Source organism: Rhinolophus ferrumequinum, chromosome 18 (genome assembly GCF_004115265.2).
Source record: "Rhinolophus ferrumequinum isolate MPI-CBG mRhiFer1 chromosome 18, mRhiFer1_v1.p, whole genome shotgun sequence".
Lineage (NCBI taxonomy): Eukaryota > Metazoa > Chordata > Mammalia > Chiroptera > Rhinolophidae > Rhinolophus > Rhinolophus ferrumequinum.
This window is the reverse complement of record NC_046301.1, coordinates 44,462,787-44,489,370: the sequence shown is the minus strand read 5'-3', so window position 1 is coordinate 44,489,370 and position 26,584 is coordinate 44,462,787. Positions and strand designations below refer to the sequence as shown.

Genomic DNA, 26,584 nt, shown 5'->3' with positions numbered 1-26,584 from the left:
ACACATACACCACGCTTTCCCGCTGTTTTTCGGGTGTTGACCCCATGCTAGCAAAGGGTTAGAGATGCTTGAACATCTTTCCCGGGGTGTTCTGGTTTCCATAGATCCCCGACTCTGACAGATGTACGGGACCCAGCCCAGGCTCAGAGAGGACCTTGCTGCTGGGAGAGGTGTCAACTGTGGCCAACTAGAGGGTTCATCCCCCACAGGGCTGTGGCTGCCCCATCCCCGCCCCACAGCACTCAAGCCACACAAATACATTTCAGAAATGTTTAATGCCACAGAGAAGTTCAAAACCTGCAGAAAGCTGTAACCACCTTCCTCAGTGCCTGGAGTCAGGGCTGTCCCCTGAAGGGGACATCAGAAGGCAGGAGGCCTGCAGGAGCCAAGGAAGAGGGGGTGATTTGCTGACATCCTTTTGTCCCCTGCCCTAAATGCCTGAGGTTCCCTTAGGGCCAGGAAAGAAAGAAGAGGAAGTGGGAAAGGAGTAGGAGGAGGGTGGGTCTCTTCAGGGCCCTCTTCCTGCTTTGGGATGATGACTCACAAAGCAGGCTCCCAGGAGGGACGACTCCTCCACCCAGACTAAGGCAGGCCAAGCCTAAGGTTCCAAAAGGAGCAGAGTGAAGTTCCTGGGATGTAGTGAGCAGGAGGAATCACCAGCAGAAACTAGTGGGGAGGCCTGTCTTCCTCCTCCGGCTCCTTCTCACCAGGGCCCAAGCCCTTCCTGGTGTGCACAGGCCCCCCTCAGTGCTGGCATTCCATGGGGGGCCACTCTCCCCTACCGCCCATCACTTTGGGCTTTTCTTAAGTACAACATTGTCATACTCGGTTCCCTGTGGCCAGCCAGAGGCAGGGAAGTCCTGCCCCACGGGGTAGATGTGCAGGAGGCCGCTGGGGTCCCGGTCATCTGTGGCCTGCCTCCTCCAGGCGTCACACTGGGGGACCTGGGGGCTGTCATACAAGGACAGGACGGCCACTCCCTCGGGCTCATCATATATGGGGTCAGGTCTTGAGGGCGGGTGGTCCTCAATGCTGTCATACAGAGGGTCGACCGAGGGTTGCCGAGGGACTGCCAGCATGCCCCTCAAGCTCTTCCCCAGGTTACGGGCCACTGTATCAAAGGGCACTGCGTATTCCCCCTCTGGGCCCCTCGGCCGGGGGGTGGGCACCGGGGCAGTGGGGGAAGGTGGTGGCAGTGAGTCATGGGGCCGGGAGTAGGGGCTCTCTGGCCGGGGCAGCACTGCGGGGACTGGAGCTGGCTGGGTTTGGGGCCCAGGAGGAGCCGAGTTCTTCTGGGCAGCAATGGCCTCTTCCAGGGCCAAAAAGATCTCGTTGCCTTGCCGGGTTTCGAACTCAAAGTTGCCCTCTCCAGAGATGCAGCGCCGGCCTGCCTCAAAGGAAAAGGTAACCTGTGTCGAGGGGAAAGGGAGCTGACTGGCCAGGCCACAGAGTGGGGTTGCTTCTCCTGGACACATCTCCCGCATGCAAACCCATCACCTCCAACTTCCATCCACTAAGAGCCGTCCTCTCCTCAAGGTGTTTCTCCCTCCTGCCCTCCATGTGTTTCCTTAAAAGCAAAGCCCTCTCTCACCTCCCTCTCCTCTCCGTTCATCCTCCCTCCCACCCATCCATGGGGCTGGGCACATGCTTCACCCTCAGTAATGTCTGCCACCACGTACCCTCTGACTTCTCCACCTCTTCCTGATTTCCTTCTCCCCCTGCACTACTTTCTCTCTCGCCCTTCTCACACACGTGCCTCTTCTTTGCTTTCACTCCCCCTCCCCTGGTTCTCTTCCCTTCCTTCCTCCCCGCCTTTATCTCCTCTTTCCTTCCTTCCTCCTCCCACTCTCTCTTCCTTCCAGGGCCCCTTGCCCTCTCCCTGACAATCATCTCTCTCATTGTTCATCCTTTCTCTCCACCCACCCGCCCTGGCCCCTGCTCACCTTGTCGCGCCCAAAGCGTCGCAGGAACCTGTAGGGCCAGTAGTACAGCTGGGCACCTGGCTCAGGGCCACCCCACAGCTCCAGTGCACTCTTTCCTGTCCGGAGGGTATAGGATCCTCGGAGCCGGCACCTCTCACTGGCTTCTGTGGGTCTCACGGTCACAGCAAACTCCTTGCAGGGGGCCACTGGGGAGGACGGGGGAGAGGAGAAGGCCGTCAGTGGGAAACAGCTGGCCTGCCCCTACTCTGTCCTGCTCTATGGGCCAGAGGTCTCTAGAAAAAGGATCATCCACACACCCATGACAATCCACAGCCGGCATCTTGAAGGCTGAGCTGCTCTGCACCAGGCCACATTCCCCCAAACGCCGTGTACTCCCCCTTACCCGAGCAGGCCTCATGCCCTAGCCACATGCACTCCGACCTTGTGCCCACATCCTTCCTGCATTGTTGCCAGAGCCACAGCCTTGTCTTGTCCGTCTCATCTCTTGCCCCGACCCAGCTGCCTCCCCAATCCTTACTGTCTCAGGTGCAGGTGTAGCCAACCCTGCCCTCCCAGCTCTCAGCCTTCCCACCCACCGCTGATGCCATCCGGTGCCCTCTGCGGGGTGTCCCCTGTATCCTCCTCCTCCCCCCACACCCCCACCCAGAGGGCTAGACAGGTCTCAACAGACGGATTGCCTCGTCAGCAAAAGCTCCTTTGCCACAGGACACCTTCAGACCACACAAAGAACGTCATTCCTTTTTCAGAAGGTGCTCAGGTCCCAGTGACAGAGGGTCAAGAACAGCACCCTCCTGGTCCCCTCAGCCCTGCCGTCTCCCAGCAGCACGGCCTGGGCGAGAGGGAGTGAGCCAAGGGTGCAGGGCTGACAATCAAGGCAGGCCAGGCTCCTCCACCTTGGGCCATACCCGGAAGTGATGCAAAGAGGCCGACAAGGGGACTGGCCGGGGCTGGGGCAACCACAGAGCAGGAAGACTCAGCAGCCGCGGCCCGCCGGCATGTCCTCCCCACCACACCCTGGGGGGAGCAGCCAGAGAGCAGGCAGCCCCCCTCACCTGTGGTTGTGCTGCTGTAGAGTTCATTCTCCTCCATGCAGGGCTGGCTGCCCTTCCCCTCTGAGCTCGACAGCTCCTTCCTCCGGACCTAGGGCAGAGACCCGGGTCTCACCACTGGCACCAAGCCCAAGCCCAGCTCTGGCCCAGGTTTGTTTCAGGGCACACTCAGCCTGCTGCCCCTGTCTGCATCTGAATTGGTGGCTCCTCCCACACCCCCCCAAGGAACTGCCCCCAGCATCCTGACCTTGGCTCTTATAGCCCCTGCCCTTAGCAAGTATCAAGTGCGCCCACTCCCACACATACCCTGTCCTTTCTATACCCCTGGACGACTCACAAGGCAGGCCAGGCGGCGGATGGACTGCATCCAGTCGCCACACTCGGCAGTGGGGGCTGCCAGCAGGTACTGGTGCTCCTTGATCTTCAGGAAGAAGGCGCTGGTGTCCCGGGGGCTGCTGGCCTCCCCGCCGGCCTCAGCCACCCGCTGACAGTCAATGAGGTGGATGACCTTCCGGGCACCTTCTCCCCGGCGCAGCTTCTCCTGGCCCTCGTGGAGCTCCAGCCGCGCCAAGGCAGAGCCCGGCTGTCCATACAGCATAGCTCCGAATCGGCGCCATTTCTAAACCCAGATGCAGGGTGGGGGGTGCTGAGAGGGAGCCACCCAGAAGTGGAGAGATGGTGTCCAAAGGGGAGTAGAAGAACCATGGGTGAGGGACTTGGGCAGCAATGCGGGGATGGGGAGAGAAGTAAAGATCCCAGGAGACCCCAAGAAGCAGAGAAAATAACTGGGGCCTGAGGAATTCGAAAGCAATGGGGATCCACCCCAAGCAACCGAGAAAGAGGCCTGCGATGACAGCAGAGGGAATACCGAACAACGAAAAGGCCCAGCGGAAGGCGGACTGTGATGAGGCCCAACCCACGAGATGGAGTCTAGGGGTGAAAAGCCTGCGAGTCTTTGAAGCCCCGAGGTCGGGTGAGGAGGGTGGCGTGAGGTCCCAGACCTGAGACCATCAGTCTCATTCTGTCCAAGTCTCTATCTCCAGGAACTTCCGTCTACCCTCCTGACCCTTCCCACCTCATCCCTGGACAGGATGGAGAGAGAGAGAAAGAGAGAGAGAAACAGAGAGAGAGAGAGAGAGAGAGAGAGGGAGGGAGAGAAAGTTCCTGCTGTAGGTCGGCTTAGGGAAAGAGGACTTCCTCATTCAAGGAGTCCAAGGAAGGGGGACGTTGGACACACTGGGCCCTGCCCAGCTCCCAGAGATGCCAGCTCAAGCTTAACACCAGCCAAATGTACCCCACTGGGGCAAGGAAAGGGGAAGAAACCTCTCCTGCAATTCTGAATTATCCCCTCCACTGTTCCTTCCATTCCCTTCCAAGGTGATCCCATGAGAAGAAGTCATCACAGAGCAAGAGAGGCAAGACAGGGAGTTAGCGCCCTCCTTTACTCCCCTCCCCCCACAGGGAGCAGCGTCAGCAAAGAGCACTGTTTGGGGCCTGGTTGGGGTAGCAAGTGGCTGCTTGAAAAAAAAAAACCCTCCCAAGCTTGAGCTCTGGGTCTAACACGGTGGATGGCACAATCCCCACCATCCCATACCTTCTCTCCCCCCAGGAATTGCCAGCAGCCACCAGCCCCTCTGCCCAGACCCCGCCTGCCATGCTCCTCCTACCTTTCCAAAAGCGTGCTGCTGCTGAAGGTACAGGAAGCCCTGCTTCACCGCCACTTCTTCCATCCTCCCACCATCGCGGTGCCCGGTGCTGCAGCTGGCGCCTTCCCCTCCCGCCCTCTTTCTCTCCTCTCTGCCCTGTGTGTGTTCCCCCTTCTCTCAAGTTCATTTCCTCTCTGCCTAGAGTTTTCTGCACTATTCTAGTTTGCTTGATGACGACAAGCTGATAGGCCCTGTGGTTTCTTGCTCTGTGTGTGTGTGAGTGTGTATGTGTGTGGTTTTTTTTTCTTCTTTTTGATGAGTGAGGCTCAAACTTCCTGCGTTTTCAGTCAGTCAGAGATAATTTCCAAAAACCCCAACCCGGCTCTTCAGTGAGCAACAGCTCAGGTACAGAAGCTACTGTGGGGGCCGGGGGGAGTCAGCCATGAAGAGTGGCTGACCCACGGGAACAAAGAGACCCAGAAACCAAATTTGACAGTAAAGCCAACTGCCGATGGTCCTCATGCTCAAGCTGGGTGCTTAGCAGACAGGGCTGGAAGAGAACTTAGAAATCAACCCGCCCAACTCCCTAATTTAAAAATGAGGAGGCTGAGTCTCAAGAAGGTCTAAGGGACATGTTGAAGGCCACCAAACCAGAACCCAGGCCTCTCAACTCAGTAAGAGCAGAGCCACACATGCCACCAGCCCACCGGCCACATGAGAGCTCACCACTTGCGTACACACAGCTCTGTTTCTCTCTACGGGGAGCACTCCCTGCCCCCAACAACAGCACACACACCACCGCCTTAAGATTCCAGACCCATGGACACCCTTGCCGTGCAACATGCTGTGCCCCCTGTGTCCCTCAAAACCCGTGCAGTTCACCATCTTCCCAGGCTTTGGGAGCTTTTTAAAGACATTTGAGTTTCATCTAGAGATTATCTTTTTAAGTTACAATAACAATCTCATGTTTTTTTAAAAAAAAAATTGCTTCATAGTTACCAAAAGTGCTTCATAGTTCCCCAGGGTCGCATGGCACCAGCCACAGTACCTATTCCTGGAAGAAGGGCAGGTATCAGCGCACCTGTTTGTGACTCTCCTGAGGTCACAGGCCTGCTGGAGCAGAGGAGGAAGTACTGGGACTCCGGATCTTTAATTCAAAGGTCTTTCATTGCTGGCCCCCAAGTGGTATCCAGACTACATGCAAGAAGGTACATTGTTTGCAGAAACTGAAGCTCCCCGGAGAATATTTAACTTAGCGCCAGATGGTTTAGAGAAGCAATTTGATGGAGGCATGGTGCAGAAATGTTGAGGCAACTGGAGGATTAGACCAGCACTCTTGGGGTAACCCCATAATGGGGGCTTATGTAACCACCTCGGTTTCAGTTGCCTTGGGAAGAACAGCAGAGCAGTGCAGGTAAAGCTCACAGGACTCAGCCCTGCTGCCTGGACTTGAGATTGATTCAGAGACCAAGGGAGAACCAAGATACCAGTGTGGGGAAAGCTCCTTGGGAAGTCGTTAGCAGTCTGGAAATGGGACATGGCCGATTCCATCTCTACAGTTCCTAAGGAGGGACAGCATTCCCTGGGAGTTGCGTGGTCTTTGGCTGACATCAGCAACTCCTTATACAGTGAGAAGGGCTTTTAGGGTCATCCTGGGGGCTGACAGGGCAGTGCCTTTCAAACTTGAATGTGCAGATCTTGTAAAAAATGCAGATTCTGGTACAGTAGGTCGGGAGTGAGACCTGAGATGCTGAAGCTGCTGGTGGGTGGGCCAGACCTCACTTTGAGATGCAAGACAATAGAGGATGTTTCCCCCACCACTCTGATCTTCCCCTAAGATAAACGGGACACTTTCCACTCAGAACCACAGGGGGGCACCCGAGCTTACCAGATGCCCGGAGAGATGTTTAAACCTGGAGGCCTAAGCCCCAGGTATTCCAGACACCCCCATGCCCTCCCTTGCCTGGGGTAGCTGGAGACATTCTCCTGTGGCTGTCTTCTGCAAAACATGGAGCAACAGCAGGGTACTAAGAGTGACATCCCGCAAGGCCCTTCCCATTTTCCCTGGCAGGACTTGTGGGGATCCTGCAATGGAAGGACTAATCCCAGTACCTTCTGCCAGGCCACAGGCAAACCCTGTGATCATGGACCCAGAAGACATAGCTCCAAGACACAGCAGAGGGCAGAGCATGCATTAGAGGTCCGTAGGTTACCCAGGCACCAGTGATAGAAAGAGAAAGCATCATAAAGAAAAGGGTCCCGGGGCTTACACGGAGGCACAGGCAGGGCCTCTTCACTTCTATTGGAGAGGAAGGGACACCTCACACCTCACCTGTACCTCAATATAAGCTACCAGGATCCTTTCCTTTACAATGGTTTCTCTCAGCAGGAACCTTAGTCATAAAAGACCTCAGCTCAGAGAACTTTGCAACTTTTTGTTAGTATTCTCTCACCAGTGATTGGCAACCAAATCTTTAACACAGAAGGGCTTGTGAGCTTGTCTTTGGGGACAACAAGGGAAGGAGCAGAAGAGACTCTGTCTGATTCCTTGGGCCATACAGCTTGGAGATTCGGTAACCCCCAAATGATGGGTAGGTGGGGGGTAACTATCCAAGGGGTAGCTCTGGGAAACAGGAAAAAATGGGCAGGGAGCTGGCGTGGGCCTGAGAAGAATGGAGGACTGAGCAAAGAAATAAATGAGCAGGGGTCATGAAAGATCCCATCCCTGCCCGCCCCTGCCCCCCGGCCAGTGGTTCCTGACAGTGGGGGAAGGAGGGTAATACCAATTTCTTCAGTTTCATTCCTAGTCCTTACTCTTTCTCTATTAAGTATGTAATTTCTCTCAGTACTAAGTAAACAGAGAACCCAGTTTTGGAAACTCTGAGAGGAAGGACTTATAATATAACATAATGTTCCTTAATATGGACAGAACACTTTAAATGCTTTATGTTTTCCTATGAGCCCTACATGCCCCTAGAATGAGATGGAGCTATAAAGAAGTTAATTAATGCAAAATTATTTATTGAGCATGTACTCTGTACAGAGGTTCTAGGGACACAGCATAAACAGGACAGACGGAATCTTTGTTTTCATTGTGGTTACTTTCTAGTTGGAGACACTAACACTGATAAGGGTAAATATGTAAGTAAATAGTTTTGGACAGTGATCAAGGCTATGACAGTAACGGGATCGGGGAAACTTCCAATAGAGTGGTGAGAAAAGCCTCTCGGAGATGCCTGAGCTAAGTCAATGACAAGAGGGAATCAGCCCCCTGAAGGTCTGAGGGAAAAATATTCCAGGCAGAAGATACTTCCCGGGCAAAGGCCCTGAGGCAGGAACACCTGGATGTGAGGAACAGCAAGGCCAGAATTGACCAGAGCATGTGAGCGGAAGGGGGCACAGTGAAGATCAGGTCCGATCACAAGCTTTTTAAGCCACAACAAAGATTTGGAATGCATTCTAAATGCACCGGGCGGCCACTTGAGGATTATAAAGGAGCGGCATAAATGACCTGATTTACGATTTGAAACAAATGTTCTGCAGCTGTATATAAAATGGTTTCTCAAAGGGCAAGGCAGGAAACAGGGAAACTAGCTAGGAATCTATTACCAGAGCCCAGTAGAAATGTGATGGTTGCCTGGACCAGAGTGCTAGCAGTGGGGATGAAGAGAAGTAGCCCAATGTGAGTATGTACTAGATAGAGATTCAACAGGATTTTCATGTGGATTGGAGGAGGGGGACTATTAAGATAACATTTGGTTTTTAGTTTGAGCAACTGGGTGCATGGTGGTACCACTTACTACGAAGGGGAAGATAGAGGGAGAAACAAGTGTAGGGGAAGGGTAAGAGGGGATAGATTTTGGCCTGGCCCACTGGGAGCAGTTACTTCTACCCAATCAGGCAGGTAGGGTTTTGGAAAACTGCCACTGCGATTGTGACTCCAAGAACATACCAGTACAGTTGGGATGCCAAGTCAGGAAGCACCTGACCCACCACCACTGCTCTCTCTACTCAGGGAGCTTCCAATACTGGAAAGTTGTTGGAAAACAATAACAAAACAAAAACAAAAACAAAAACAAAACCCACTACATTTCAGGAGCTTGGCTAACCAGAAGCAGCACATGCTCTGCCTCCAAAATCTGTGAGTAAATATAATTAGCAGAACCTAACTTGCATAGAGAACCCTAGCTGCAAGGAACTCTGGGTAATGTAGTTTTAAGTGCCCTTCCTATGCAAATCGGGAAGACACACATGGAGGAAGGTTGAAATGAACGCTGAGCACCTGTCCACTATCCACAACAGAAAGTGTGTTATTCACTACCATCATCGTTTCCATCGCACGTAGTTGACTCCAGTCAATACAAACTTCAAATAACCAGTACTCTCAGAATGCAGCTAAAATCTAATCTGGGAGCCTTGACTGGAAGCCAAAGTGGAATCCAATGGAAAATAGGAACCAGCTTTATCTAACATAGATAATTCCTAGTGGAAAAGACTGGAATTGGCCTCAGCAGGCAGGACTGACCTGATCCGACCCAGAAGGATGGCTTTCCCACTCAGACTGCGCCCAAGGGTCCTAAAAACCCCTTTATCTCCCTCCACCCCCACTGCAGCACCTGACCGCTCTCAGGAGGCAGCCTAGACTACTGGTTAAAATAATCTACTTGGAAAGGTTGGAACTGTGTCTTCTGCATGTTCCGATCATCACCACTATTTGGTGGCTATTTCCATGAATGTGTATAGAGGAGAAATGGATAGAAATGAAATGAAAACAAGGAGATCACTATTCGGGTAGCTGCTAAAACCCAGGATTAGAGAGGAATGGCCCTTGTCCACTGGAGCAGAAAGCTAGAAAGACTCAAATATAAACTCGGCAGGCAGATTGGAAAGTCATGAATAACGCAAGCATCCTAAGTGGGGTCACGGGCGGTGGGCACAGCAGCAGACCCCCTTGAGGGTGCGGTGTCACAGCCGTGGCCAGCGGCGGGGGCGGGGGTTGTCCAGGGGCAAGTCGAGGAGGACGCTCGGGAAAAGAGGAGTCCGCCAGGTGCGGGGTTCCGGGAGGGGACACGTCCCGGCCTCACCAGGAGCCCTCACCGCGCCGACAATGTCAGGGAGCGCCAGCTCCCGCAACCGTGCCCGCCGGCCCGAGCGCGCGGCCCCTTTAAACCCATGTAAACAAAGCTTTGTTCCCGGCCCCCTCCCTCCGTGCTCCCAGGCCCGCCGCTCCCCCCACCCCCGACGGCTCCAGCCGCTGACGTTGCCCGCGCCTTTACGGCGTCCCGGCGGCGCTGCGCATTCTCCAACCACAGCCCGGCCGCCGGGGCCTGCGCAGCCGGGCCGCGCTACGCCGTCAGCGCAGCGACGGGCCCCCAACGCGCAGGCGCAGCGGCGACGGCGGCGGCGGCGGCGGCGGCGGCCCGGCCGAGGTGCGCGCTGGGGGGAGGGCTCCGGAGAGGAGCATGAATGGAGCAAAATGGCGGATCATGTGCAGGTGAGAGGAGCGGCGGGGGAGGGGGCGACCGTGCGGAGAGGGAAGTGGGGCGTACGTGGCCCCCGGGGCTCCGCCGGCTCGGGGCTCGCCGGGCCCGCGCCGCTGCTGCTCGGAGCCCCGAGCCACCGCCCGTCCCGGAGCACCGGGGCCTTTCCCGCCTCCCGGGCCGGGGGCCTCCTCCATCCCCTCCCACCCGGTCCCATGTCTTTGGCGCGAGGCTAGGGGTGAGGGAATCGGCGCGCCGGCGCTCACAACCGGTAGCGCTCCGCAGTCAATGTCTTCCCGCCCGAGGGAGGCCTCCCGCGAGTCCTCAGTGCCCCCACGACGGGGGACGGAAGGAGACCCCCTTGACTACTCTGTCCTGCGGCGACTTCCTCATTACACCCGCCAGCCCTAAACGAATAACAAAAAGAGAATCTCGCACTGTTAAACCTCGCTCTCCCGAGTCTTTCCCGCCGCCTCCTTCTTCACGCCCCCGGATACAAGAGACCCCCCACTCCGGCCTCCCCTCCCGTGGATGCGCCCTTCACTCCTACACTCCTAATTGCACAGCCTACAGGGCCGAGCTCCCCAATCCTCCAAAATGGGTGCTCAGGCCTGGGCCTGCCCTCCCTCCAGCACCCCTATCCATAGTGAAGGAGTTGAGTGCCCACACCTCCTATGAAACACGGGGTGGAGGGGGGTGTGTCTGACATGAGATGCAATGTTAGGTGCAGACATTTCTCTGGAGGGTCTCGATCCAGCCCAAGAGCTGCTATGGGCGTGCGTGCTTTGGGCCCAGGCCACTTTTCTTCAAAGAGAGGGCACAGGCCCTAGGAGGGGGCAGCCCGTACCAAACCTAATAGTAGCCGGAGGAGTGCAGGGTTATTTCTTGCTAACTCGATAAAGTTTTTCGTCTCTGTGTCTTAGATCTGATATTTTTATGACAGTTATTGACACAAATTTGTTATCAGAACTTTCAGGTTTTCTAGATAACTGCAGAGGTTTTGTGTTCTGGGAAGTAAAGAGTAGAGAGCATATAACACATGTCGCTTTATTTTGCATATTATATAGTGTCATTTCTCAAGTAAAAAGAATGATCTTATTCCTAATGTGACGTCTACGAGAAGCTGGAGCAGTGTGACTTCTACCAGTTTCTTTGATTGCGAGAGAGGGACTAAATAAAATTTCAGGCCAGGGATCAGTAGAGTAAATCTTTGGAGAGTGAGGGACAAGTTATTAGGACAGAATTATATCAAAAATCGTACAGCTGGAAGACCACAAGATTTGTGTTTTAAAGCCAGTTATCCTGGCCTATTCAGAAGTAGCAATAAAACTTGATACAAAATGATAATAATAGTGTAGCACCTTGAGTTTGATAGCAGCCATTTTTAATAAGCCTGGAAGATTTTATGTGATTTAAAAATTTTTTTCTTAAAAAAGTAGATAGGCAAGAATTACGCCTGTCAGTTTAAAGGAACAAACCAAAGCACTGAACTGAGAGATTTACTTAAGGTAAAGCTAAGGGAACCAAAGGCCTTTGACTTTGGGTCCAGTGCTCTCATGGGGGGAATAGTGTCCGTGAGCATTCCAGAACGTGGTTTGAATAGGTAGCCTTTCTGAATAATGCTTTGAAAAGCAGGAGGAAGTCTGTGTGTTTTTATCTATATGCATCTGTTCTGTCTCCTATAAAGAAGTATCTGTTAATGTGATCTCTCCCACATTTGAACCAAAAAGCTTGTCATTCCTCACCAAAGGAAAGTCAAGATGCATCAAAGCAAATCTTCATAGCATTTTTGTCTTAAAGGAGGGTCTACCTTATTTTTAGTAAGGTGATGTTTTTCTCCCACCCACCCCAAAATAAAAATCTACCAAAGTAGGAATTTATAAAACTTGAAAAACAGAAAGGAGTATGCCAGTCAGTGGTTTATTTTACTTTTAAGAGCTGTAGTATGTTACTCTCTAAAGGAGTGATCTTTATATATCAACAAGATAAGTTTGTGAGAGAATGTTTTCCTCTTTAAATAAAATGGGGCATGTTGCTGTGCTTTGTTAGACCACTATCTTACTTTTAGTATTGGATACTGACACATTTTAACAGGGTACTTTAACCTGGTAGCAGAAGACCCTCCCAAGAAAAATGAGTAAATACAAGTAAATGAAAGGAATAAAGACAAATCTGAAGTGCATTAAGGGGACATACTTTTCTCAAAATCGCTGTTCAACACACAGTTTATAAAGGAGTCTGTTACAAATTCAGGACTGATTATTTGAAAATGTCATGTAGTAGTACTAAATAGTTGAGTCATTATGTATCTAGTACTTTTCTGAACCACCAGGGTGAGCAGTTTTTGTTGTTTGTTTTTTATTAATTGACACTGAGCAAGTGTCATATGATTCTCAGGCTGAAGTCCTGAGCATCTCTTTTCATATGTGTTTTATGGGAGGTTTAGGTGTCACAGAACATTAGTAATGGAAAAATTATAATCTTTGATTTATTTTTTAGCTCTGTTGATGTCATAGTCAAACTGCTTTAGCGGAGTGGCTGTAAGCAATTACTTACTGTGATGGGTTTCTTATTTTTGGTCTTAGATCTTATCTAACCCACTAAAGAGGCAGTGGTTACAGAGCACTGACTGAAAAAACAAAACAAAAACTCATTTGTATTTATATTCATAAAATAAACGCCCCTCCTTTTTAAAAAAATTTTTATATCTCACATTAAATGAAGATAATGAGGATTCAGTATGTTTGCTTGCTGGCTAGGTAGTGCAAAAAGATGAAAACAACTGCTAGAATACAGTGGTAATGAGAAAGATTAAGAAGGGTCAGGTGTTAGCTTTACTAGTGCTAGCTGGTGATCAGTACCTTGAAGGGGAAAGGAAGAATATACAGTGTTATAATCGCATATCAAGTACATCATTTCATGTACATGTAAACATGTTAGATAGTATACATACTAATTATAAGTAGTATAAGTGAAGGGTAACCCTGGGGTTTTGTTAGATTTATTACATTATGCTGGGCCTTACACAGAATCTTAAAGTATTATTTACTGGGCTCTACATTATGACTGTGTAATAACAGAAAATACTATTTTCAAACAGTCATATTTTGTCTTAAATTTAAAGTACAGTAATTAAATATTGACCACCAGTGTAACTCTAGGGAGCCCTGAAGAATCATTACAACTGGCAGGTTAAAATTTAACAGGGTGCAAAAGTTTAGCCTGATTATAGCAAAATTGGTAGTTGTCTTTTCAGCTTTTGAAAATATACAAGGAAATGACAGAAGCAGTGGTTAGTCCATTTTGAGAAGGGGGTTCTGTACAACTTTTGAGAATTTTAAATGGAAAATAAAAACAGTAGCTTTTGTGACATTTTTTTTTCCTGGTTAAACTAATACCATAATGCTTACTGTGTGCGAGGCCCTTTGCAGTGCTGGGCACTGCAGAGAATTCAGAGCTGAGAAAGACACGGGAGCCAGACTGAAGTGTCAGAGTCTGATGTTTCTTTTTGAGCAGGCTTCAGAAGTACAGACAGAAGAACTAACACATTGATTTCGAAACATGTTCCATTTGTGTTGGATGATAGGGGAATAGCTACATCCCCTCACTCAACCCAGCTTCCTCTTCTGTGCAGTTACACAAATATTTCTGGAGCATATTTATATTTACTTGATAACTCTGACTAGTATATTTCCTCTTGTGAGAAAAGCCTTCGGAAAAGTTAAGGAATATATATTGAATGTGGTATCATTCAAATACTTACGCAATGAAACACAAAACATTAATGGAATCTCTAATTTAGATGGAAGTAGGAGAAAGAAGTATTGAGAAGCTCCCTGCCCTGTATCTTACAGAGAAATCAACTTCCATTTCACCCAGAAATTAATATTCATAATCAGCAGTTGTATTTTCTTTTTCCTCTGTTGGGTTTTGAAAGCAACATTGCACCACGGCCTTTCTAGAAGGGAAAGTTGCCAGTTTCAACCAATAAGCTAATGTCTCTGTAGGTACAACTACTGAGGCTCCTTAGCTCACTTCAGTATATGTTAAGGAAGATAGTGTTTAGAAATTGCATCTTTTTTCTTTTTAAACACCACGCATATAGTATTATCTCTCAGATTCTCACTCAGGAAGGAATCTGAGAGTGGCTTATCTAGAGGCTTCTAGTTCAGGATCTTTCATTTGCAGTCAGGTCGTCAGCGGGGGCTGCAGTCAGTCTCAAGGCTTGACTGAGGATGGAGAATCTGCTTCCATGCTTACTCACGTGCTCTGGCAGGCCTGTTAGTGACTTGCAGCTTGTTGGACTCAGGGCCTCTGCCTCACTGGCTGTTGCCCTCATGTTTCAGGTCTTGACTACGTGGGCCTCTCCCCAGTACATCATTTTTAAGGATTTCTTTTTTACATTACACAATACTGTCTTGTATAAGTGGCCCATCTTTGTTACTGTTTAATCTCTTACTGAAATATACCTCCAAATCCAAAAACCCGAAGTGTTCAGATTGATGAATTTTCACAGGGAACACTTTTGGAACCACATCCAAACCCACAATATATTATTAGGGCCTCACATGTCCCTCTGATGCCCCTCTCAACAACTAACCATACACCCTCCTAAGGGAAACTGCTGTCCTGTCGTTTGATTTTCAGTGTGCTAGAAGTTCTGCTGAGTAAGGATTGAACTTGAACATGGGAGCTTGAAGTTCAAGGAAAGAAGCAGTATGGGCAGTGGTTCTTCAGCTTTTGGGGGAGTCTGGTTTGGTGTTTGTTTGTTTGTTTAGAATATGATGGAAGCAGTGTGCTCTCCAGGAGGGAGAAGTGTCCCGACACAAAAATCTACAATTTCAGGCCGTTCATGGACTTTAGAACTAGAGTTTAAAGACATATTCTTTTTTAGATGAAAATGTTCACTACATTTTATTCAGAAACTGATTTACAAGTATTTCTCTTTTGACCTATGTGAAAGGCTAGTTCAGGGTCACACTGTGTGTTTCTGGAGAGTAATATGTAACATGATTTTTTTTTTCAAGTTTCAGGTGTACAAAACAATGTGTTAGACGTTTATACACCTCACAAAGTGATAACCCCCTCCCCCAATCTACTACCCCTCTGACATCCTATATGGCTGTTATAATTCCACTCACTCTATTCCTTATGCTGTACTCCACATCCTGTGACCATATATATATATTAAATCATAGTTGACATTCCGTATTATTCAGCTTCAGGTGTACAGTGCAGTGGTCAGGCATCCACCCCGTCCATGGAGTGGTCTCCCTAATATGACAAGTGTCCATCGGGTACCCTTCAAAATCTTTACAACATTATTGATTATATTCCCCAAACTGTCTTTCATATCCCCGTGTAACCTGAATTTTTAAATGTTGAATTCTTGAGGATGATTAATAGCGACTACTAAACATCTACTAATGTCCTGTTCTTAATGTTATGCTGACACATGGGAGGAAGTACAAGATGTGATGTCCTGTGTTCAGGGGTTTGCCTTTTAATTGGGGAGCTAATAACAAGCCTAGGTCACTGAGTTGTGGATTCGTAACGAGACTGTGGTTGTGTCAGCATGTTCCTGAGTGGGGCCACCATTACTCCCATTACCTTTTCCTCCTCTTCTAATATAGCTGAGTTCACACGTCACATTTATAAGTGACTCACTGTAGCAAGGAATTGTCAGTGGAGTGAGATTGGTAGCCAGGGGGCCTATCAGAATCTTGGGGAAAGAAGGCTTGTCAAAGACTGGGCCCAAAGTATGTCTGATATTTGCATCCCTGGCTCTTCACCCCTTCATTGTGAAGACACACACGCACACACTCTTACTATCTTAAATGGGAAGGATGTGTTTGAGAGAAGGCAGAATTAGAAACTTCATGCTAGCGTTTATTGGACTTTGAACTCATTTAATGCTCACAGCAATTCTAGAAGGTTGGTATTACTGAGTTAATAGTAATGGAATTTTCTTGAAGTAGGTTAATGAAAGGAAGACTGGAGAACTGTTGGAAGATTTAGGTGATGATTGTGTGGTGGCTGTGGTAAAACTTACTGGCAGGGGACGTGGTTGGGCTGGGGGCAAGGGAGATGCCAGTGTTTATTGAGCATCTGTTAGCCAGGCGCTGTGCTGAGCCCTTGTATGCGTCAGGCCATTGGATTAGGCACCGCATTTAGTCTCTGAGTCTGGATTAGGTGATCTGCCATACCTTATGCTTCCGACATTCTGGTTGGGATTCTCAGTTGTCATCCTTACCACTCCCAAATAAACCACCGTGTTTTCAATTCATATGGACGGTATCAGAAATGTTCCTAAAATGTTTATGCTCATAGTAATATTTCTGTTTCATCTCTGCTAAATGTGCCTTCCTCTACCCCACTTCTCAAGGTCTCTTACTTGGACAAGAAGCAGTGAAAGACATTTCTTATGGGACAAGAAATTTACGTTATTAGTCAAATGTCGATGCCAGTAGATGGAAAAAAAATGATTCTCACTTAAAAGTCCCTGGAAAACAATAAAAATTCTTTCCTTTAAATACCTCTGAAGACAATTAGAGGAATAAAGTATACCTGTGCTCCTTCAGGAAGTTGTGATCTTATGGCTGTGGTGACCTTTTAATCTTTAACTGTTTGAACTTGTGTTAGACACAAATGCTGATGTCATCAGTACTTTTTAATGGTAAGAAACTATGATATTGAAAGTGTGTAGTCTCAGAAAGAATTAAATTATGCTAGACATTTTCCCTGAAGTTTGAATCAATTGCATGGTTAAAAGGAGTGTATTTAAGACTGGAAAAGGAAAAGCAGGGTTTTGTTTTGTTTTAAGATTTTTTCCCCCTAGTTCTACTTAGAATTGCTTGCAGAGTTTTAAAATCATGCGTCATAAGTGTGGCAAAAATCATTTCAAAGGTCAGTTTTTTAACCTCGTTGACCTCCACTGATTCCTGAATTTTGGTGTTTTCTTTTTCTCTTCCAAAGAACATTGTCTAAAATCAAGCATGAAATTTAATTTAACTGTAGAAACCTGTAACATATAGTTTGCTCTGAAAAGAATCTGGAAAGCCAGATGTGTGTTTCAGATATCTGTATTTGGTAGAAAAAAATTCACCCGCATTTTGTCCAATGTACAGCCACAAATTATTTAGAATATTTTTTTTGTGTGTTAGTAGGTGATGTTTTTTATAGTCAGCTTATCATTGACCCATCTGAGGAATCCCTGTAAGGTATTTTGTCAAAAACGAGTCTGGCGCATACCCACTAATTTAAAAGAATAATTAAAACCTACTGGAAAATGGGAACTTGTTTTCCTTACTCTTAATATTTTGAACTGATAATGTTGTTGCGGAGCTAAGCAAGTTTCTCCAAGCTTTCATAAGACCTACTATAACAGAAAGTTCTTAAACAAACTGAGTCTGAGTAACAGGGTATATTTAAAATAAGGACCTTATCCCAGCGGTGTTATAAATGAAAATTTGCTGTCATGTAAAGGATTATTTACTAATTCTCAGAATTCTACATTGAAGTCTTAAGTTAAAATCCACATTCCACACAGGGAGCTCGCAATGTTGTGAACAGGAAAGGTTTCAGTTCACAGAATTCCCACAGCTCGTCTGTGCCAATAGCAGCCATCAGGTTATTGGTATTACCGTGTCCTGGAAGTCCCAGCGGCACACTTCCATCAGCAGTGATGGTGAGACTCAAACCAGCTTCTTGTCTACCCCTCCTTCCCCAGCTCCTCACTTTAAACAGCACAAATATGAATAGAATTTATAATATAAAAGTAATTTCATAGAGATTGCTATGGGTAAATCTGATGAAGGTGGAATCACCTTTGAGTGTACAGTAAACTGCATCCATTTCAAGTGTATAGTTGGACAAATATACACCTGTGAATCCTTCACAACTATCAAAATACAGAGTATTTCCTCCTAACTCTGCAGTCTATCCCTCCCTTGGCCCCAGGCAATCCCGATATGCTTTCTGTCACTGTAAATTAGTTTGTTTTGCCTGGAATTGTGTATAATGGACTTCCTGTGTACTCTTGGTTTTAACTTCTTTCACTCAACACAGTGATTTTCAGGTTCATTCAGATTGTTGCATAGTATGGGTAGTTAGTTATTTATTATGGCTGAGTAGTGTTCCATTGTATGAACGAGCCACATTTTATGTCTCCATTCACCCCGTGGGGGTATTTGAGTTGTTCCTAGTATTTAGTCACTATAAATAAGGGGCTGTAAACATTCATATGCAAGTCTTTGTGTGGACATAAATTTTAATTTCTCTTAGTTAAGTACCTAGAAATAGAATGTCTGGGTCCTATTGTATGTTGAACTTTTTAAAGCAACTGTCAATTTTCCAAAGAGATTGTACTGTTTTACTTTCTCACTAGCAGAGTTCCAAGTGCTCCATATCATCACCAGCCTTTGCTATTGCCACTGTGGGATCTTATTGTGGTTTTAGTTTGTATTTCCTTGATGACTAGTGGTATTGAGTATCTTCACGTGCTCACTGATCTTTCCTGTATTTTGGAGGTTTGCAAACCAGACTGGTGGTTTGGCCCCACAGTCTGTTTTTGGATGGCCTGAGAACTAAGAATGGTTTTTACATTTTTAAATGGTTGAAAAAAATCTAAAAGAGTAATATTCTATAACATACGATAATTATATGAAATTCTAATCTCAGTGTTTGTAAATAGATGTTTTATTTGAACACAGCTACACAAGTTCCTTTACAGATTGTGGATACTTTTGTGCTACGATCGCAGGGTTGAATAGTTGCAACAGAGACCTTTTGGCCTACTGGCCCACAAAGCCTAAACTATTTACTATCTGCCCTTTACAGAAAAAGTTTGCAGGCTCCTGGGAGTATGTCCCTTCAGATCTATTGCCTGGCTTTTGGGTGGGGAAAGGGCCAGCCCAGTATGGTTCTAACTCAAGTCCAGTTGGACAGGAACCAGATCAGCCTTGATGTATTTTGTTGACTGTGGGATCTCTACAATACTGTCCGCAACAGTAATCACCAGCCACGTGCTGCAATTGAAATGAAATGAAAATTTAAGTTAGTCACACCAACCGTATTTCAAGTGCTCCGTTGTGACATGTGGCTAGTGACTATCCCATACCGTATGATGCAAATACAAAGTATTTCTGCTGTGGAAATTTCTGTCGCATAGTGCTGCTCGAGAATATGAAGAACTTGCCACTGAAGCAAAGGGATTGGACGCAGCAGTGGAACTTAGGTTATGGAATTGCTTTCCTGTAAAAATAAGCCAGATCCTCACTCTCCCACGTGTGTGAATGCAAATGAATATATTAAAGTATTTAAGGTCGCTTACTGTTTACACTATAAGCCTGTATGTTCTGTCCTCTTAGCCAAGTGAGAGGAAGCCGTCAACTCAAAAGAAATTCAGAATTTTGCTGATAGGAAGTAGTGTTTTAAGGACTTTAACGAAATACCCTAAATGCATTTTGAAAAAACAAACCTAAAATTCCCAAGTATTTGTAATCATTTTATAGATAACATGGAGACTGCTGAGGAAGGTATTAAAACTATGAAATCACTTAAGGTGCTAAGTCTTGATGTACGTACTAGCAGTGCTGGTTCTCTTCAGCTACTAAATGTCAAATATTATTGCTGACAGCATTAGCTTTGAAAATAACCCAGAAATATTATAAGCTAAAGTGATTAAGGTGGCTTATTTTAAGATTGAATTTACAGACTTTCCTTCACGTCACTGAAAACTGTTTTGTGTGATTCTACTCTTAGGGGCAGACATAACTATTTCTAAATATAGTCACGCGCTGCATGATGACGTTTCAGTCAATGACAGACCGCATATACAGTGATAGTCCCATAAGCTTATAGCGGAGCTGAAAAATTCCAATCTCCCAGTGACACAGCCGTCATACCTTCATAGCACAACACATTACTCACATGTTTGTGGTGGTGCTGGTGTAAACAGACCTACTGTGCTGCCAGTCGTATAAAAGTATAGCGCATACAGTTATGTACAGCACACAATAATAAACGACTGTGTTGGCTGGCTTATGTATTTATACCATTTATCATAACTTTAGAGTGTACTCTTTCTACTTACTAAAAAAAAAAGTTTGCTGTGAAACAATATGCCTTGTTACACTGGCAGCAGCCTCGTGTATCTCGTGTTTATCACATCTCTTGATTGCATCATTTTCTCTTGTACTTGATTTAATCTCATGTTGTTTTGTTCATCATAGCCCCTAACTGTACAGAATCCACTGCTAATGTTGCCGGTAAGAGGCTGCGTCCAGTAATTAACCTGGAAATGAAATGAAAAGTGATTAAGGACTACAAAGGTGGAAAATCAGTGATGGTTATTGCTTGCCAGTCAGGCATGTCTCATTCCACCATAGCTACGATCTTCAAGAAAAAAAGTGACGGAAGCTGTTAAAGGATCAGCTTCATTGAGGCAGTGAGACTAACAAAAATTCGAGAAGGGCCCGTATCAGACGGGAAGAAACTTCTAATGACCTGAATTGAACACCAGGCACAGAAGCACCGTGACGATCACGACCAAAGCAGAAAGTTTGTTTGCAATAATGTTAAAAGAAAAAGGCTGGACCCAACTACGATGTTGAATTGATTGCTAGCTCTGGATGGTGTAGATGATTCAAGAGTTGTTATTATATACTTTGAAAGTAAGTGGTGAGTTTGTGAATGCTGATGTAGGCAGTTGAAAATTTTTGGGAAACTCTAGATAAGCTGATAGTGGAGGAAACTTACTCACCAGAGTAATTATTCAATATGAATGTAATGTCTCTATTCTGGAAATGGATTCCTGAAAGGACTCTCATCCCTAACAAGGCCCACTCAATGCCAGGTTTCAAGGCTTTTAAGGACAGGGTAACAGTCTTGCTTGGGGGTATTGTTTCAGGCTACAAATTGTGATCTGGCACTTTGTGATCTGGCACAGTGAGAACCCAAGGCCTTCAGGTGTGTCAATACATAGACGTAGCGAGTGTCCTACAGGAGCAACAAGAAGTCTTGGATGACCCAGCTCCTCCTCCAAGACGTCCTCCTGAATTGCTGTGCCCGTGAAATGGAGAAGTGCTGTTTGGAGCATAACATACCTTTCCAGGTTTTGCTTATTGTTGGTAGTGCTCCTGGACAGCCTCCTTTTATGGGTGCTCTGCATCCCTATATCAAAGTGGTGTTTCTCCCTCCAGACACCACCTCTTTGATCCAACCAATGAGTCAAGGAGTTGTAGCAGCTTTTATGGCCTCCTCCCTGAGGGGGAGCTTTTCCCAGGCCTTTGCTGCAACTGAGGAAGACACTGATGCAATTCTGGAACGATTCCATCTGTGATTGCATCCAGAACCTTGCTTGGACTTGCGGTGATGTCACCAGGGAGTGTATGGATGGCATCTGGAAGAAGACACTCAAGAGGTTCGTCCACAGCTTCAGAGGATTTGCCAAGGATGAGGAGGCTGCAATAATCAACGCGGCTGTGGCAGAGATGGCAGCCAGCTTGAACCTGGGTGGGGATGAGATGACACTGAGGAGCTCCCAGAAGTGATTCCTAGGAGTTGACTAACGAGGAGTAGTTGGAGCTGGAACAGCAACGCATAGCTGAAGAAGAGGCAAGAGAAAAGGAAACTGCAGAAAAGAAAGAAGAACTCCCAAGAAAATTCACAGGGAAGGGTAGAGCAGAAGCTTTTGCAGACCTCAACAAGTTCCTTTAAAAGTTTGAAAACGTGAGCCCTACCACCGAAAGGCTGGGGAAGTTCATGGGGCGTTAACCTGCTTACAAGCAAATCTGTGATGAGAAAAAGAAACCAAGCAAACCGCTGGACGTATTTCTGAAAAGAGTGACACCTCCTCAAGGAGAACCTCAGGCAGGTCCTTCGGGAGGAATTCCAGAAGAAGGCAGTGTTACCATCGGAGAAGACCGCTCCATGCGTGTTTTTGGCCCTGAACACCTTCCAGTGGGACAAGACGTGGAGGTGGGAGACAGGGATGACGACCCTGACTCTGTGTAGGCCTAGGCCAGCGTGTGTGTTTGTGTCTTAGTTTTTAACAAAAAATTTAAAAAGCAAATAAAAAATCAATTTAAAAAGCATGTAGAATAAGGATATAAAGAAACAATATTTTTGTATAGCTGTACAGTTTGTGTTTTCATGTATTATCACAAAAGGGTCAAAACGTTTTGAAAACTACAAAGTGATAAAGTAAAAATGTTACAGTAGGCTAAGGTTAATACGTTATTGAAGAAAGAAAAGTATGTTTTTAGTGTAACCTAAGTGTACAGTGGTTATAAAGTCTACAAACTTACACAGTAATGTCCTTCACACTCACTCACCCAGAGCAACTTCCAGTCCTGCGAGCTCCATTCACCTAAGTGCCTTATACAGATGACCCTTTTTTGATCTTTTTTACCATATTTTTACCATACCTTTTCTCTGTTTAGAAACACAAATACTTAACATTGGGTTACAGTTGCCCACGGTATTCAGGACAGTAATACGCACAGGATTGTAGCCTAGGAACGATAGGCTCGACCATCTAGGTTTGTGAGAGCACTCTGAAGTTCGCACAGCCACGAAATTGCCTAGTGACCCATTTCTCAGACTGTGATGAAGTAGAGGTGAGTAAATATATTATCAAATAGTTGTCTTCTTCTTTGGGGAAAAAAAAAGTAATTATTTACTTAAAAAAAAGATATTGTCCTTCACATAAATAGGGATATTTACAAGTTTTGGGTGATTAGCTAGTATAATGTCAGTATAATCCATGCTAGAAATAAGTGTTTTGCTGAAATAAATAGGAATCTAAATGCACCAGCTAACACTAAGAAAATGGCATGGGTGTTCTATTGATGTTCTTGAAGATAGATACAAGGAAATGTATAATGAATGGGTATTTTAAACGTTTCCAGAAAGGTACATTTTAAACCACTTCCGTATTTTTCGTTTCAAACATAGTGTTACATTCTCAACTTGACCTGATGTATTGCATATGCACCCTAAATTTGCTTATTTGACAGAATAGGTGCATACAGCTCGTATGCACCTATTTGCTTATTTGACAGAATAGTATTGTTTCGAGTACTTGGTGATTTGGTAAGATAGAACTGACAACTAAATACACTTATCAGTAAATATTCTTTCATTCAGCTGATAGTTTTTCATTGTGTGCTGTGTGCTAGATTGGTAGGCCATGGAAATACAAAGGTGAATAGGTACAACATCTGTGCTCAAGGACTCTTAAGAGCTAGAAATGTACACGGGTAAGGGATAGAGAGTGATGTGGCGGATATGACACCTGTATGCATAGGACATAGCAAGACACAAATGCCAGTCCTCCCTTGGAGAACCAGGAAAGGCTTCTTAAAGTAGTGAATGCCTAAGCCTGGTCTTAAGAGATACCCTAGTGTTCTCCAGGTCCATAAGAGCACACTGGGCAGAGAGAGCACCATTAGCAGAGCTACTTGTATATGTGTGCTCATGGAATGTTCCAGGCAAGTGAAAACAATCATGTATCGCTGCTATATAGGAAATAAAGAGGAGCAAGATGAGAAATGAGATTATTATAGTAAGAAGGGACCAGAACATGAAGAACCTGTTACATGTTAATAAAGAATTTGTACTGTAGATGGGTGACTGAAGGTTTTTTTCGTAGAAGTGACAATAATCACAACACTATGGCGATGGTACAGAAAATTGATTGGATGTGGACGAAGTAGGAAATGAAGCAGTAGTCTAGAGAAGAACTAATCGGGGCTTGAACCAAGGTAATAGCTGCGAAAATGGAGAACAGGAGATCGACAGGAGATCGCCGTTAAGGAGCTTAAGCGAGGTGGGATTTGGTTGACAATTGAATGTGTAAAGGGAGACGGCAGGCTCCCACATTTCTGGGCAGCTATGCGGAGAGTGCGTGAATGAGCAGGATGTTGAGGAAAAGATAGTAAGGTCAGTCTTGAATATACAGGTTTTGAGGTGTTATAGACGTTTGAGTGGAGATGTCCAGTAGGAATTGTTTACCCGTTATTGACCTGGGCTAGAACTCACGGTTTCATAGTGAAAGCCCAGTTCAGTAGCCTTCAGATGTTTGTTGTAAATATGTAAAATGTGAGCCGCTCCCAATATACGCCTATCCTATTTCTTAAGTCTTACAGCAACTGCAAAACGAGTGAAAATCTTATATTTTATCCTGGCTTGTTTGCTGGAACAGCCTCAGATTCTGTTACCACCAGCAGGAGTAAAATGCTTTAGACAATCAGCAATGAAATAATAATCGTGCATTTAATGCCAAAAAGAAAATGTCCTGTTCTCAGGAGTTTGAGTAAGCCTGACAATGTTGACTACTCTAGCCACCTAGACCTCTTAAAGGAGTCTTTACTTTCAAGGCATTTAAAACGAAATCTACTTGATCTGCCCTTGGTATTTTTTGTCTCTCCATCGCACCTTTAACTTTTGGAAAACCAGGTTAGTTTTTCTGTCCCCTGTCATAACTGGTGTTTGAGGAGTATCCAGAAAAGACTTTTTTTTTAAAAAAAAAAAAACCTCCCATTCTCTCTATTAGAAGAAGATTGTTCTCAGTCTTCTATTTCACAACTTGCCTGGTCCTTCGTTGCTGACTTGACGTGTTCCTGTAAAGCATTTTTCTTAGATCATATAGTAATACAAACTTGAAAGGCAAGTTGATATTTTACAAAACTGTTAAAGGAAAAATTATTTAGAATTCCAGAGAATCAGAAAACCAGCATGTATGGAGCACGTATGCCAAAACTTCTTAAGAAACATTTACTTAATACTCTTTTTTTACTTTTTTTTTGGTCAGAGGGTAAACATGGAACTCTGAATTCTTTGCTTCTCTGAATCAGAGTTCAAGATTCTGAAATTAAGTATTTATGATTGCTTTTATCTTTTTTCCTTTAATGTTCTGTTTTGAGTTTTTTGTGCTTTTTTTGTTGAGTCTTCTAAAGGAGTACATCGAGTTTTGGGGTTTTTCTCATGGGAAAAGAGATAAGGAGAGCTGAGCAGCTTTCTTCTGAATTTTTAGGCCAGTGAAAACTCACTGTCCTCTTTATGCCTTTATTTCTTAAATTTTCTTTCATTCTTACTAACAAATTTTTAAATGCTTGTTATCAATAGACTGAGTCAGTAGGCCAGAGGATGTGCTAGCTTTATATCTCAGAATATTACATCCAAGCTAGACTCAGAAACTACAAGCTGTTCATTCTTGATACCTGTGATATGCGGGTGTATACAAACAAAGAAATAACACACAAAATGGGGGCATTCAAAGAGAGTTGGCTGTAATGTGTATTTAATACACACATTGATTTCTTTTAGAGAATCAAGGATGCATTTCAATAGGGCAAGAGAATATTAATTGGCCTGTGGCATACTATAGTACTTTACTGCCAGGATTATAGGAGTATTTCACATTCTGAGGTTTTAGAAAACAATTGAAATACCTTCCTTTCGCTGGATTTTATGATGTTATCATTATTACTGTTATTTAATAGATGCACTACAGTTTGAAAGTTTTTCCAATTCAAGGCTCTGGGGTATATAAGTCACTAGTTCCCAGTCACAGATAGAGGTTTGTTTAAAATTGTAATACTTCCCTGATCCTGTTTTTAAACAGACGACTATTCTAATGATGTATAATAGTAGCTACTTCCTGTTTAATATTACATTTTATTAATGTGGATGTGTTAAGAAACCATTTCAAAGCCAGTTAACATTTCTCCACCAAATGTACTGTTTTTGTTTACCCACAACTGAATACTTAGAATGTTTCATTTATGAACATAGTAATTGTATTACATGTCCCTGGTAATCAAAATAATGCTGTTTTTCAGGTTAATGAAATGGGATTAGAATCACATAATTTTTAAGCTAGAAAGAATCATAGAGTGTGATGATACAATTTAAAAAATTAATATGCCCTCTTTTTGGAGGATAGCTGGCTGTATATTATTGTTTTTTAGAGATAATGTAAGAATTTTAACTTTTCCAACCATTAAAATCTTAACTTTATTATACAGTCAGCATAATTAGAGAAAAAATACAAGTAAATATGCTTGAGGAAGGTTTAGACAAGAAAATGGGTGTTTTAATTGTATATTTCCTTTCTGTGGGGCAAACACGGTGCTAAACACTGGAGATAAAGCAGAGAACAAAATAAGCATGACCCTTGCTTGCAGATATTTAAGAAACTGTACCAATAAATCTATATTTACAAATTGTGATAAGGTATAGAAGAAAAGGGTTGTGTTGAAATATTTTGAGAGTGCTGATTTCTTACTCTTGTTTCTGAGTGGGGATATAGAAGGAAGGAAGGGGACAGTGTACCAGACAAAATGAAGTGGCATGTCTGAAGCCCTGCGGTGAGAAAGACCTCTCCTCACAGAAGTGGAAGAGACCGTCCTGGCTGAAGCTTAGTGAGCCAAGGGAGGGGACTAGGCTACAGAGATTAGAAC

At 45.5% G+C, this 26,584-nt stretch overlaps 2 protein-coding genes across 7 annotated transcripts in view; one reads left to right on the top strand and one right to left on the bottom strand.

Annotated features, from left to right (window-relative positions):
* Window positions 1–282: 282 nt before the first annotated feature.
* On the bottom strand, window positions 283–4,832 carry DOK2 (docking protein 2). Of its 6 annotated transcripts, none has more exons than XM_033133368.1 (5): window positions 4,660–4,832; window positions 3,315–3,575; window positions 2,996–3,083; window positions 1,944–2,128; window positions 283–1,409 (listed from the first exon to the last, which is right to left on the bottom strand). In XM_033133368.1, exons 1-5 carry the CDS (start codon window positions 4,720–4,722, stop codon window positions 789–791), a joined length of 1,218 nt encoding a protein of 405 aa, XP_032989259.1. In that variant the 5' UTR covers window positions 4,723–4,832; the 3' UTR covers window positions 283–788. The 6 variants fall into 6 exon arrangements, with proteins under 6 accessions (XP_032989259.1, XP_032989257.1, XP_032989261.1 ...); XM_033133366.1 differs by having other exon boundaries at window positions 3,315–3,611; window positions 4,660–4,830; XM_033133370.1 differs by having other exon boundaries at window positions 3,315–3,413; window positions 4,660–4,830.
* A 5,183-nt stretch (window positions 4,833–10,015) lies between these two features.
* XPO7 (exportin 7) overlaps window positions 10,016–26,584 on the top strand; it is a 77,049-nt gene continuing 60,480 nt past the window's right edge. Inside the window, exon 1 of the mRNA XM_033134101.1 lies at window positions 10,016–10,132. Within this exon, the coding sequence (XP_032989992.1) occupies window positions 10,115–10,132 (18 nt within the window). The 5' untranslated portion in view covers window positions 10,016–10,114. The remainder of the gene's footprint in view (window positions 10,133–26,584) is intronic.